The 16,225-nt window shown below is 34.2% G+C and overlaps 1 protein-coding gene across 3 annotated transcripts in view; it reads right to left on the reverse strand.

Annotated features, from left to right (window-relative positions):
* The window catches only part of LOC128660660 (poly(rC)-binding protein 3-like), a 282,926-nt gene that overhangs the window by 108,525 nt on the left and 158,176 nt on the right, over positions 1-16,225 (reverse strand). For all 3 annotated transcript variants that reach the window (XM_053714597.1, XM_053714595.1, XM_053714596.1), the window contains exon 3: positions 4,632-4,757. In XM_053714597.1, coding sequence (XP_053570572.1) covers positions 4,632-4,709 — 78 coding nt within the window. In that variant the 5' untranslated portion in view covers positions 4,710-4,757. The remainder of the gene's footprint in view (positions 1-4,631; positions 4,758-16,225) is intronic.

Here is a 16,225-nt window from a genome sequence, read left to right on the forward strand (position 1 = left end):
GTCCGGAGCAGCAGATTAGGGGTTAATAATATAATGTAGGTTGCGGCAATGTTGGGGCAGCAGATAAGGGGTTAATAAGTGTAAGATTAGGGGTGTTTAGACTCGGGGTTCATGTTAGGGTGTTAGGTGTAGACACAAAATGTATTTCCCCATAGGAATCAATGGGGCTGCGTTAAGGAGCTTTACGCTGCTTTTTGGCAGGTGTTAGACTTTTTTTCAGCCGGCTCTCCCCGTTGATTCCTATGGGGAAATCGTGCACAAGCATATTACACCAGCTCACCGCTAACGTAAGCAGCGCTGGTATTGGAGTGCGGTAAGGAGCAAAATTTTGCTCAACGCTCACTTCTTATCTGGGTTGTAAAAACCCATAATACCAGCGCTGTCTGTAAGTGAGTGGTGAGCATAAACTGCTCGTTAGCACCGCATAGCCTCTAACGCCAAACTCGTAATCTAGCCGATAGTATGCCAAGGCCCACAGTAAACCTTTTTATCTCTGATTAAGTGTTAGATTAAATACTGCATTAGAAAAATTGCACTGCTTATTTTGTGGCATTTTCTTCTATGCAAAAGAAACAAGTTCTCTATTATAATTTTCTACATATCAGTGGAAGTTCTCAGTAAGAAAAGTGCCAAAAGCAGACAGCCAATCAGGAAATGCCCTGACCACACTGAAAGTAAAAATGGCAGTGGAATTAATGGGATGGATAAAGTAAAATGACAGTCAGAATGAGTGGTTAAAGGGACAGTCTACTCCAGAATGTTTATTGTTTAAAATATAGATAATCCCTTTATTACCCATTCTTCAGATTTGCATAACTAACATGGTTATATAAATATACGATTTACCTCTGTGATTACTATGTATTGAAGCCTCTGCAGACTGCCCCTTATTTCAGTTCTTTTGACAGACTTGCATTTTAGCCAATCAGTGCCCTCTCATAAGTAACTCCACGGGCGTGAGCACCTTGTTATCTATATGGTACACATGAACTACTGCCTTCTAGTTGTGAAAAACTGTCAAATGCATTCAGATAAGAGGCAGCCTTCAAGGGCTTAGAAATTAGCATATGAGCCTACCTATGTTTAGCTTTCACTTAAGAATACCAAGAGAACAAAGCAAATTTGGTGAGATACGAAGGAGCTGACGATTGAGAGTGAGGACAGATATTCAACTGGTCTAAGAGATAATAAAGAAGTCTTGGATTAAAAAAAGAAGAAGATGATATCTAAAAAGAGATGGGGTGTTTGAGTGGATTAAAGTATTAAAGGGACATTAAACAACTCTTGCTTTAGTACATATACAGGGAGTGCAGAATTATTAGGCAAGTTGTATTTTTGAGGATTCATTTTATTATTGAACAACAACCATGTTCTCAATGAACCCAAAAAACTCATTAATATTAAAGCTGAATAGTTTTGGAAGTAGTTTTTAGTTTGTTTTTAGTTATAGCTATTTTAGGGGGATATCTGTGTGTGCAGGTGACTATTACTGTGCATAATTATTAGGCAACTTAACAAAAAACAAATATATACCCATTTCAATTATTTATTTTTACCAGTGAAACCAATATAACATCTCAACATTCACAAATATACATTTCTGACATTCAAAAACAAAACAAAAACAAATCAGTGACCAATATAGCCACCTTTCTTTGCAAGGACACTCAAAAGCCTGCCATCCATGGATTCTGTCAGTGTTTTGATCTGTTCACCATCAACATTGCGTGCAGCAGCAACCACAGCCTCCCAGACACTGTTCAGAGAGGTGTACTGTTTTCCCTCCTTGTAAATCTCACATTTGATGATGGACCACAGGTTCTCAATGGGTTTCAGATCAGGTGAACAAGGAGGCCATGTCATTAGATTTTCTTCTTTTATACCCTTTCTTGCCAGCCACGCTGTGGAGTACTTGGACGCGTGTGATGGAGCATTGTCCTGCATGAAAATCATGTTTTTCTTGAAGGATGCAGACTTCTTCCTGTACCACTGCTTGAAGAAGGTGTCTTCCAGAAACTGGCAGTAGGACTGGGAGTTGAGCTTGACTCCATCCTCAACCCGAAAAGGCCCCACAAGCTCATATTTGATGATACCAGCCCAAACCAGTACTCCACCTCCACCTTGCTGGCATTTGAGTCGGACTGGAGCTCTCTGCCCTTTACCAATCCAGCCACGGGCCCATCCATCTGGCCCATCAAGACTCACTCTCATTTCATCAGTCCATAAAACCTTAGAAAAATCAGTCTTGAGATATTTCTTGGCCCAGTCTTGACGTTTCAGCTTGTGTGTCTTGTTCAGTGGTGGTCGTCTTTCAGCCTTTCTTACCTTGGCCATGTCTCTGAGTATTGCACACCTTGTGCTTTTGGGCACTCCAGTGATGTTGCAGCTCTGAAATATGGCCAAACTGATGGCAAGTGGCATCTTGGCAGCTGCACGCTTGACTTTTCTCAGTTCATGGGCAGTTATTTTGCGCCTTGGTTTTTCCACACGCTTCTTGCGACCCTGTTGAATATTTTGAATAAAACGCTTGATTGTTCGATGATCACGCTTCAGAAGCTTTGCAATTTTAAGAGTGCTGCATCCCTCTGCAAGATATCTCACTATTTTTGACTTTTCTGAGCCTGTCAAGTCCTTCTTTTGACCCATTTTGCCAAAGGAAAGGAAGTTGCCTAATAATTATGCACACCTGATATAGGGTGTTGATGTCATTAGACCACACCCCTTCTCATTACAGAGATGCACATCACCTAATATGCTTAATTGGTAGTAGGCTTTCGAGCCTATACAGCTTGGAGTAAGACAACATGCATAAAGAGGATGATGTGGTCAAAATACTAATTTGCCTAATAATTCTGCACTCCCTGTATTGTGCTTGTTCCACACTCCCTAAAAGAGGCCAAGAATGAAAGTTTGGTCTTCAAAATGCTGCCGATTGCCTATACCAGCTGTTGAGTTGCAGCATTTTGAAGAAAACCTTGTTACAGTATTGGATTTTTGGCCTCTGTAGAGCTTGGGCGACAGGCACAATTTTTTTTTTTACAAAAGGAAGAGGTGTTTAATGGGGGTTTAGAATTTTTAAGAAGGAGAGAAATATGAAATGACAAAGCTCATGAAAAGCAAAACAAAAGTCCAGAGAATGTGTAGTTTGGAACTGCCTGTTATACTGATAGAATAGTGCTGACTGCCAGTTGGAGATAAAGATCTGATTCATCCTGTATTACAACATGCAGTTTTTTCCTCTACTATTTATAGCACTTTGTCTTTATTCTAATTTATACAATGTCAGAGCAGTTAATGTCATAATGCTAACCCTGTACCTTTATATTACCTATGCTTGATATGTATCATCATTATTTCAAATAAATAATAACAGTAATTATGTTGCATTGCAACATCACATTAAAATCAAGTTGTTCTGTCACACATGGCTTAGCTCCATCTCTCTGCAATTATATGTAAAACTTAATTTAGTCATTAGGAAGCTAGAAAAGTAAAAGGAACTACTGCGGAGTTTTATTATTAAACATTACAGCTGAAGAGCAGGGACTGCAATGACATGAAGTCACATGATTTGCATCATGTTCCCAAGAATACCATCTAATCTATTATATCTCATCAGGAAGGTCCCCATGATGGCAATGTCACAGCTGCCAGAATATTGCAAACAGAATGTTGCCATGGACAGAATAAGACCTCAGCAATATTGTCCATGCAGGAATGATAAGGGTGCATTAGGGGGAGGCAAACTCTGTTTAAAGCTTTAAATGACAGAAAGGGCTACAACATCCTAAATCAAACCCATACCCTTAACCCCACCACTTAGCTAATATAATAATAATTAATAATATAATAATTAGTATTTATATAGTGCCTTTCTCCCAGTGGGACTCAAAGCGCTTTTTCAGCGCTCACTCTCGGAATTCACCAAATCGGCAGCTGAATAGTTGTTATTATTACCCAATTTAATGGTGCTCATTTTATCGACCTCGGAAGGATGAAGGGCTGAGTTGGCCCTGCCGGGATTCGAACCTGTGACCTTGGATCTTTTAAACAGGCTTATGACATCCATGAAATAATATCAGGATTACAGTATGGTCATAACCTCTGTCCGGGACATCCCACTTGAAGGAATATGGCTGGCAACTTACTGGTTGCCACACAAGGGAAGATACCCACCTATTCCTGGCTTGTGGCATAAGGCTAAAGACAGGTTTCAATTCTTGAAAAAGATGATTATAAATGGCCTGATTTACTTAGTTTAGAAATGTATCTCAGGGTGTATAGCCTAGAAGGAAGTATAGTGTGTCCTAGTATCCCAGCTTGGACATGTCTTTTGAGATTTGAGATATGCAACTAGTGCGGCTGATTGGATCAGTGGCGGGTTCTGCACGGGACCCGCAATACACCGCCAAGCAGCACTTCTACTGTGTGTTTAATCCCTTTAAATTAGCGCATGTAATTTTTCAACTATTATGGCCCTTTAACTAGAACATCACATTTTCTGCACATCATAATTATGTGCCAGAATATTTTCAGTAGAATTTCCAGTTGCTTCTCGGCACGCAAAAGAACATAACATTCGTAAAAAGCAACATGAAACTGAACAACAAAAATAATATTAGCAGTATTACCTTTCCATGCATTAATAACCGTATGGTTAATGTGACGTTAAGACCCCCCTCTGGAGCATTTGCATCGTTTACGTTCATTTCCGGCACTTCTCTTTAACACTTTGCAGATCTTCTTTGTTATTTAATCTGAAAAAAAAAAATTAGAAATCCAGAGTCAATATAGCAATAAAATAAGTGAAAACATAATCTAAATATAATTAAAGGGACAAAATGGAAATACAGATTATACTATTATACCCACCTTTCTATACTATAGATAAGTCAGGTTAAATATGCCTTAATTACATTAAACTCACAAAAAGTTATGCATATAGCAATAAACATACAGTACACCTTCATTATTTATTTTACTGTAACAAATTTTGAAACATAATCCCTTCACTCTCTATGGAAAGGCTGGAGTGCATTATGTGGCATTCAGAACCATGACTCTCATACATGCTGTACTGTTATTGGCTGATGCATACAAGAGTTCTTTTATTTATGTCCTTAAATGGACACAGTAAATTAAAGGGACACTAAACCCAAATTTTTCGTTTGTGATTCAGATATAGCATGCAATTTTAAGCGACTTTCTAATTTACTTCTATTATCAATTTTTCTTCGTTCTCTTGCTATCTTTATTGGAAAAAGAAGGCATCTAAGCTTTTTTTTTCTTCAGAACTCTGGACAGCACTGTTTTATTGGTGTATGAATGTATCCACCAATCAGCAAGGACAACCCAAGTTGTTCACCAAAAATGGGCCAGCATCTGAACTTACATGCTTGCATTTCAAATAAAGATTCCAAGAGACTAAAGAACATTTGATAAAAGGAGTAAATTAGAAAGTTGCTTATATTTTCATGCTCTATCTGAATCATGAAAGAAAAAAACGTGGGTTCATTGTCCCTTTAAATAAGATAAATAACTCTCAAGAGGCTACTGCAAAATAATAAATAATTCAAATTGAAATGAAAAAAAAAATACAATTTTAAATACTTTTAAAACATATTTTCTATGCAAATATTTCACAATGCATTAGCTAATAATTTGATGTATATAAAAATAATACTTTCATATCCCTTTATTTGAAATACATTTTTTTGTTTCTAACATGATGGCTACTTATCAGCATTCAATACATTTTTTTACGCATGATTTAATGTTTCACCATGTTTCTCTGTTATCTATCTGAACTCATTTTGGAAATATCTAATTTACACCAGATAAATCCGTGTCAGCATTTTTCATTCCTTACAAATACCTATCAACCGCCTACAAGATTCATGGCAAATCTGGGACACATAGTGAAGAATACCAACAAGACTAGATTTTTTTTTTTTTTACTGTTGTGCTTCTAAAGCAAAGGAAAGAACCAGCAGTGTTATTTGTTGAGGATTTTCAACGATAATTGTGTACAAAGTATTCCTGAACACATACTACTTGAAAAGGAGAGTTAAAGCCTGTTTTCCAAAGCAACGTATCCTATAAAAATTGTGTAGGCTTCTTGAAAAAAAATCCAGAGTTTGTGACTTACAGATTCAAAAAAATCTCTCTCATTCCATCTATTGATCCTGTCTAAAATTGACAGAATTGCTGTAACATTCTACAAATTATGTTTTCTGGTCCTATGACATAGTGGTAAATTCAATAGTAAATTGTTTTGCTCCCTGCAGTGGGGGTTATGATTGAAGTGCTCCAGCTTAAAAGGCAAAAATGTTCAGAACCAGGCATTCTGATCAATGCTTAGCTGAACATAATTTCACAGAAAAAAATAAGATAAGAATGAAAACTTTAAAGTGATAGTTGTGGAAATAATAATTATGATATCCTTGGGAATATTGTTTGGTATCGTTCTTTCTAATTTACAGCATATAATCATGAAACAGCGTAAACATATCAAATAATAGAAATTAAATCTTGGTGATTTTATGTAGGAGAAAAAGACATATTGGAGTTTATTGACTTAACAATATAATTTTTATTAAGGGTGTCAAATCTTTTCAAATGAGTGGCATCATTTTGATTTTTACTCCCACAGGTCTAAGGGGGATTCTGTTAATTAAAAGAACAAACAAACTATATAGTTTTATACATGCACAGTTAATATACAGTTCTATATAAACATAAATGCATAGCATCTAACTGTGCTGCGTTTTACTACCTCATTATCCAAGCTGCCACTTTTGCTTCCCTAAAACCACCCATAACTGTACAGCCAAGCCACCGGGTTGCTAAAAAGAAACCATGGACCACCTCAAAACTGTCTGTGGCCTGCCGTAATTCCACCAATTGCATCTCAGTTCTGGTTCTGGGCCACCAAGATCCTGCTACCAGCATCTCAGTCACATGCTGCCAACAAAGAGCCAGATTACAAGTTATGCGCAAGCTATATTGAGTTTATCGCAGCTGTTTTAGCGTGTTGGACGTAGTGCTCGTATTACACGTTGCAAATCAATGTGAAAGCGTGAGCGCAATCGTGATTTATGCTAGAATAATTACAGCGACCTCAGGGCTCTGGTTAACTGTGAAACAAAAAAGTGTCACAGAACCCATTAAAAATACATTATAGAGTGCAGTTACACTCATAACAACACTATCTAATTAAAAATATTTAAAAAGGTGTTAGAAAAAAAAGGCAGGCAAAGGGCTTAAACATAGAGATAGATACATATACATGTCTAAATATGTGTGTGTGTGTGTACAGATTTATTTATGTATTTATATGTGTATTTATGTATTTACAGACATAAATACACATTTAAAAAACATAAATACACATTTAAAAAACATAAATACATATGTATACAAAAATAGACATATATATATATATATATATATATATATATATATATATATATATATATATATATATATATATATATATATATATATACACAGTATATGTATATATATATATATATATATATATATATATATATATATATATATATATATATATATATATATATATATATATATATATATATATATATATATATACCTGCATATATATTAGTGCATTGGAGGCCCTTTGTAGTCAAGTAGATGAAAACATGTTAAAGCATATTTATGCAATAATTCATATTTAATAAATTGTTTAACTATGTATTTACTGTAAATATTTTACATTCCAATGTTCTTCATATAGCAGAATATGATCTATGTATTTTTAAATACATATTCATATATCTATATATAGGTATAGATAACATCATATATATATATATATATATATATATATATATATATGTATGTATGAATAAATAGAACATATTCTTCTATGTGAAGAACATTGGAATGTGAAATATTAATATTTTCATGTCGGGTGAGGGCACTTGAAAAAATGCGATTGGGTTTAAGCTTGAGTAATGTGTTTTTTTCCCAGTTTTTTTGTTCCATTGAAGTCTAAAGTGGAATTCCTTAACGCGGTTAGGATATTCGAAATTTGGCTTTTTGCATGCGTCGCGATATCGCGCGAGCAAAATCTTTTTACTTTCAACTTGTAATCTGAACGTTAGAGCACAAGCAGTAGCGATAAATAGTACTCCACTCATAATCTGGTCCAAAATGCTGATGTTATGCAGGTGTTTTAGTAAGATATATGTCACTACATGTATAAGGATCACAAACCTACCTATACTCACATACCCAGAAGTAAATATATGATGTCCTTTAGAGAGGACTGGAATTAGACATTTACAGAAAAGGAGAGCAAACTCTTCTCCAACATCATCTTTCAGCTCTGTGTATTGGTAATGTGAGCAACCACAATGCACTGTATGTTCCATATAAATCCACATAAGCAAAATTTTTCTAAATATCTCCAGGCAAAAGTTATTTTATTTACTGGGGAATTGTGTGTTAAAGGAAAACTAAACCCAGTATAATAGCATAATCAACAAACACATCCTAAATAGAGAATGCAAAATTATTTAGTTTGAGTTTCACATGAGTAGTCGATTTTTTCTGACAAATCGGATAGTTAATACAAACAAAAATAAAAGCAGTTTGTCAACTTCTTTTAGCCCAATTGTGCTTTTCAGAGAAAAAACTTTCCTGAAATATATCAGAAAAATATCAGTCTGGTTCTGTCTAACAAGGTCAGTACAGCACTGAAATACCAGGCAATTCTACTCTGAGCAAGGGAACTGGCAACCCCAGATCCCAGCTATTGTTTGTTCCCTGGTTGAGCACATCTCTCATTTTGTGTTTGCAAATTATGACCCTTGGGGCAAATTATGATCATTGGGAAATCTCCCTAAGGGTGAGGGCAGGAAACCAGGCGTGGAACCATTGCCCAATGTGTCTAGAGGGATATGTCTGCACTCCACTGATAAGGCTCACACTAGGCCGAAACGGATGTCTGGGGTTTGCCATGTCTCTTGTTCAGAGAGGGATTGCCTGGTATTTTGGGGCTGTACTGTACTGTTTAGTCAGGATCAAACTGATATACTACAGGAAAGTTCTCTGTGAAAGGCACAAGCTGGGCAAAAAGAGGCTGCTTCTAGGTTGGTAACTAGCCATAGAACAAGCTATTATGCTATTGTTTGTTACCTGGTTTGTTCTCTCTTATTGTGTATGCAAATGTCAAACTTTGTTTTATTTTCCTTATCACTGCATCATGTGACAGCCATTAGCCAATAACAAAATACATATACGTATATTCTGTGAATCTTGCACATGCTCAGTAGGAGCTGATACCTTAGAAAGTGTGCACTGAAAATGATTGTGCATATATAGGTAATGGATTGTGCTCTATCTTAATCATGAATGTTTAATTTTGACTTTAGTGGTCCTTTAAATGGCAAATAAAAACACTTGTAGATAACATAGAGACCAAAAGGTTAGACAAACCTGATCTTTAAAACTCAAGTTCTCAGATGTCACTAATATTTATATTTTTTATATATATACTGCAGTCTTCTGGTACACAAGATAGTCTGTGCTCAGTGTAAAGCCTCATTTGTAACTAATACATAAAAAAACATTGCTGAATCTGAGCAATGTCAGAGTACACTTGTGTTTATAGCCCCCATTCACTCAAATGACAAAAAGTTGCCATCTCTAGCTAATGTGGGTGGGAGATTCTATAATCCCTTATGGTGAATTAAGACTTTTGTAAACCTTTAATCTGATCAACATTGAGAGGCCTACGAAGCAATGGGCTGTACTGCTCAGGTTAATAATACCTTTTGAAAAGCATCCTCTTCAAGGTACCCGACCTTGGTTTAACTTAGAAGTGCCTGCATACTCTACCTAAATATAACTAATAAAAAGTTATACGCAATACATGAGTACCACAAAGCATTTCTTATGTGCCCCATAGCAGCTTATCTATTTATTCTCCAGATGGGACTACATAATTTTTAATTAAACAAGTGTTGTCATTAAAATGTTACTCCCATGGTAGAAAGCATTACTCCTTAGAACTATTAAAGCATTAGAGCAATTATCTCTGCCATTATCGTCAAGACATTCTAATAGCAAAACAGACCAACATAAAGCTTGTGTTTATTAGTTTGCAGAGGTTGTCTTTCCTTCTGTTTGTGCCATTATGGTGAAGGAATGGCATCAAACTCAATGACATCTCATTTTCCATATGTTTGCAATTAATAGAGTTATCCTAGTAATCACAGATACAACTGGTTCATTATACTAGCCTGAACAGATTTTTTAAAAAGAATCATGAAGGTAAAATAGCAATGTATATAAGATTGCAACTAGTGAAATCTACATTTTAAAGCAAATATGACAAGCTCTAATTTAATGGCAATTTTTGCATTACTGGCTCTAGATAACTTTAAGCATAAAAGTGCTGGTGGCTATGTGCACCTAACACTACTGACTGGCTCACCAGCAATGTTCTGTTCTGGAGCCATAAGCAGTGGGACTTTTGTGTATAGCCCCTTTGAGTAATCATGATCTCCTAACTGTCCTGGACCCTGTGGGATTTTTATGAGTTGGAAGGTCTACTTGATTTTCAGCACCACAGCTTCTGGGACGAAGAAAATATTTTGTTTTTTAGGCATTGCTTAAAAAGCTAGACTCCGGCCAGCCACATCCACAAGACAAACTGGTCCTGCCAACAACATGGGCAGTACTTCGCATGACACATCTCATGTCCCCTCCTCTCTCATCATGGTCAAAGACCCTTGATTTTTAGGGGTTGCACCAGTACCTCCTATAAAAAGGCAGACTCTGCCCAGCTCTGTCCATAAGAAAACTTGGCTCTGCCCACAACACAAATGGCCTCTCCAATGACACATCCACACTGCCCCCTCTCATTGTGGCCACACAACCCAAAACAAATCCCCTCACCTCTCTGACTCAGAAAGCCTCCTAGCAATAATGAGAGGTATGGTAATCTAGCATCAGTAATGCAAACATTATTATCTTAATGATTTAGATCACATTAGAATGTCTTTTAAATAATTGGTTTAATTTCTGATTTTTCTTTCTTGCAGATTATATTATATTGTAATTTCTAAATGTTATTATGTTATTATGCCCACTTGGTCAAAATTCCTTTCCTTTTCAAATGTTATAAAACGTTAAAGAACTTTCTGTTAAAATACTAATTTTATAATTAATTTTAATAATTTTATAAATTACATTTTTTAGTTATGTAAATATCACATACAATTCTACCCATTGGTTGCTATTTTAAAGGTTGAGGGAGTGTTGTGCTACACCTTTGGAAAACTCACTGGTACATTCTTTAAAGGGACACTCAGGCTTTATTAAATTTTCACGATTCAGATAGAGCATGCAATTTTAAACAACTTTCCAATTTACTTCCATTAAAAGAAAAGTGTGCACAGTCTTTTATATTTACACTTTTTTTGAGTCACCAGCTCCTACTGAGCATGTGCAAAAGACTATACGTATATGCATTTGTGATTGGCTGATTGCTATCACATGGTACAGGGGGGGGTGGAAATATACATAACTTTTAAATGTGTTAGAAAAGAATCTACTACTCATTTGAAATTCAGAGTAAATGCTACTGTATTGTCTTGTTATCTTGCATTTGTTGATTATGCAAATCTGCTGTGTTTACTGGTCCTTTAAAAGAATACCCACTCTATAGTGGTCACTCTGTATAGAAGTTCTTGTTTGCAGTGTAGGATTTACTTTGGATAACTCCACACACACAAAAATTGTTGTTTGATTAGAAATAACTCAGAACTCTAGAAACTGCTTCAGAGCAGGGATATAAAATGGCTTAGCACTGAAAATGTGGAATAAAATGTCAAAGTTTCTCCTTAGCTAAGAAGAATAGACACCCCTGAGTTATATTAATGTTAAAGGGACACTGAACCCAAAAAAAATATATTTTGTGATTCAGATAGAGCATGCAATTTTAAGCAACTATCTAATTTACTCCTATTATCAAATTTTCTTCATTCTCTTGGTATCTTTATTTGAAATGCAAGAATGTAAGTTTAGACGCCGGCCCATTTTTGGTGAACAACCTGGGTTGTTCTTGCTGATTGGTGGATAAATTCATCCACCAATGAATACGTGCTTTCCAGGGTCCTGAACCAAACAAATAGCTTAGATGCCTTCTTTTTCAAATAAACATAGCAAGAGAACAAAGACAAATTGATAATAGGAGTAAATTAGAAAGTGCATGCTCTATCTGAATCATGAAAGAAAAAAAAATGGGCTTAGTGTCCCTTTAATAAACAACTCATTTTGCAGATAGTTGCAAATACAAGACACATAATGGGTGTCCACTAGGTCAGTGTAAGAACCACTGATTTGTTTTCATATGAACAGTAAACACATTTTAACAACTCTATTTATTGAAACACATAAAAGGGAATATAAAGATAATTCAGATGAGCCTTTTTTTTTTTTTTTTTGCAATTTTTACAACTGAACTCAACTACTTTTTCCTATAAGCAAAAGGTGATGGTACCACAGCTTTCTGGGCTACAGATATTTAGCTTGATCTTCTGACATAAACAAAAATACTATGTAAAGACACATGAACTATTTCACGTACATGCATCATTTTTGTCACAACTTAACAGAATAACAGTGTCTTTTTAATAGTTGTTTTAGTAAGGAAAAATATTAGTATTATACATAAAATGATTTAAATTACAAATATCAAAGGGGCATAAAACCCAATTCAGGTACGACATTCATTTTTAAATAAGTTTCCAATTTACTTTTATTATCAAATTTACTTTGTTTTTATGGCATTATTTGTTCAAGAGCATACCTACTCTTTGACTGGAGTTTTGCAAGAATGCTGTTGAGCACTAGATGGCAGCAGTGTTTTGTTAAAAGCTATCTTGCAAAACTGCTGCCATATAATGAACCAGACATATGCGCGCTCATCGGTCGATCTGCCTTCTTTTCAACAAATGATACTAAGAGAACAACACAAATTCGACAATTGAAGCAAACTGAAAAATCTTTTTTTTTTAAATTGGGTCTCATGCCCCTTTAAGAGTTAAATACCCATGCTGGCTGCAAGCTGACATTTAAAACAAATATTCTTGCACCACTAGAATTCATGTTCTGTCATAAGGACAAGAGAGATAATAAATGATTATTTTATATTTTAGATACCTCGTAAGCTGATAGAAGCCAGCTCCTCATACAGAATAAAAGGGCATATTAGCTGCCGGTACTAACAATCACTCCAGCTGCAAATATAGTCTCTGCAATGAGTTTCATCACAGGAAAGAAAACACTTATTTAGCTCCTTGTGTTTTCTCCGTGTGTCAGATCACCACTACCCAAATGATTCAATTTCCCCTCAAACTCACAGGAATTTCTTCTATCTCTTTTATGTTCTTGCTGATTGTTCCCTGGAAATAATATTCTCTGAACCAAAAAAAAAGAGTATTTAAACTCTGATCACAGGTAAATAATGAGAATATTTGTTAACATAAAAAAGCAATAATTCTACTAGATTACATTTTTATGTAGGTAAAATCACTCCCTGTGTAATGATTATCTCTACAACTATGCTTCAGTTAGAAATGCAGTTGCTTATTTAGAGCTATATTACAAGTGGCACTAACTTTGGCACGCTATATTTATTTATAAAATATTTTACCAGGAAGGATACATTGAGATTTCTCTCGTTTTCAAGTATGTCCTGGGAAATATTGCACCTGCACTAACTTGCATACTGAAAGTAAATCCAATCGCATGATCACAAACTAAATTTGCGCTTGTCGGGTTAGCGTGACTGAAGTCCTGAATGGATGATTCACATAAATAATAAAATTAAAAAATATGTGTTAAAATATATGGTATATTACAAAGTATTTGAATGGAAAGAGCTTAAATATATGGATATATACATGCATATACATGTCTAAATACGTGTATATATGCCCTTTCCACTCAAATACTTGAAAATATGAAAAATCATTTTAATTTAATTTTAATATTTAATAATGTGTTTTACATTGTATGTACTATAAATATTTTACATTCCAATGTTCTTCACATGGGAGAAAATGTTCTATGTATTGTTAAATTGCAATTCCTCTATATACCTGTATATACCTATACTTAAATATTTTCATACATATATATTTATTTATAGGTATAGATAAAATACATTTTTTATATATATACTATATATATATATATATATATATATATATATATATATATATATATATATGTAAAAATAATATTTTCCTCTATATGAAGAACACTGTAATATAAAATATTAATAACTACCTTCTTATTAGCACTGTAGCTTTAACTCCTTCAATGGAGTGCTCTCCATTGATGTCAATGGGGAGAAGAAGTTAGCACACATTTTACTTTCATCCTGTAATATGCGCGCTAACCCACGCGCATTAAAAAGTTTACTTCTGGCGTTGTTTGCAGGTGAGTGACAGCACTAAATAGCATGCCATTTGTAATCAGGCCCTTAATTAATTCAGTTATCATACTGCTTGTGTTCATGCTATGCCAAACGACATAAATGCACTATGAATCAGACAATGGATGTATCTATCTATCTATCTATCTATCGATCTATCTATCTATCTATCTATCTATCTATCTATCTATCTATCTATCTAGTAAACACACTCTGTAATCCTGCTACTCCAGAAAGAGGACTTGAGATATTTGTTTAAAAAAAATTCAAAATTTATTCATCACAAAAGTTATAAGTTTCACAACAGTCACAGGCCTGCAACAAGATGTTCAGGACTAAAAATAGCCAAACATGTTTCGGGCCAGATCTCAGCCCTTGTTCACTGGCTAATCTATCTATCTATCTATCTATCTATCTATCTATCTATCTATCTATCTATCTATCTATCTATCTATCTATCTATCTATCTATCTATCTATCTATCTATATATCGATCTATCTATCTATCTATCTATCTATCTATCTATCTATCTATCTATCTATCTATCTATCTATCTATCTAGACTGCTAGCTTGAATCCAAAATAAAATAGTATTATAAATTGATAAAAAATCAGTTAAAACCTTATGGGATCTCGCCGTTATCTCGCAAAAAGGGACACAATTCTGAAACATTTTCTCTTGGGTTCCATCTATAATATATTTTTGCTCTTTCATACATTTGAGTATTATATTCCAGATATGATGTTTGCAATGTTGCTTACAAGGACATTGCACAGTTGAATGTACAATTTACCTTTTCAATAAGCAAATTAAACAGCTGCACAAAATGTGTCTACAGTATTATACAGTACATTTTAGTGCATAATATATAATAATTGCCTTAGCTTTCAACTATTTGCACACTGCTTATATTTCCCATAGTTTACAGTGATTCTTTAAATGTAGCAAACCCTTTAGGTGAAACACAGGTTCAGCAGCAGTACACTTAAATGCAGCTATTTGTGTTTATGATTAAAAAAAAGTGTTTTAAAGTGAAAATAAAGAACTTTTCTAATTATTCAATTATGTTTTCTCAATCTGATTCTATTTAGTTGTATATACTATGTTAACGTTTGTCACATAATTACAACACTTTAAGCATTTTACCTATTTATTTATTTTTTGTTGAATTTTACATAATTAATTTTTGGGGTTCATTTTTAGCTTTATCTTGCAACACTATTTTATAAACCTTGGCTTGGGTAGCATGTAAATAAGAATTAAAAAAATAAATTAATGAATAAATATTTCCCAGTTTAATTAGAACTAAACTATTTTTTAAAGCAATACATACAGTATCAATACCAATTAAATGACTAGAAGATTCATTAAAACAGGTTTTATTGGCATAAATTAACAACTTGTCATTAACACATAAATGAATTGCAGTACAAAATATATTTGTAATTATATTTTGAATCTAACTTTGTTATAGTGTGTGTGTTTTTTTTAAGTTGTGTTGTGGTAATTGGTCCTGTTATTTTATTTAAACCGAATATATATTTTAATGGGTGATATATTTATATGACTCTTATAAAATTTTATTTTTTTTCCTACATTTTTCCTAAATTGACTCCAACTTAAAAAAAAAAGGATGATAGAAAAACATATCAGTTTCATATAGAATTGCAGTCAAGTGATAAGATTAATTAGACAAGTGAAAGTTGTATGATGAAATGTACAATTTCAGTTTAGCTTATGACTG

The sequence above is a fragment of the Bombina bombina genome, chromosome 5 (genome assembly GCF_027579735.1).
Source record: "Bombina bombina isolate aBomBom1 chromosome 5, aBomBom1.pri, whole genome shotgun sequence".
Lineage (NCBI taxonomy): Eukaryota > Metazoa > Chordata > Amphibia > Anura > Bombinatoridae > Bombina > Bombina bombina.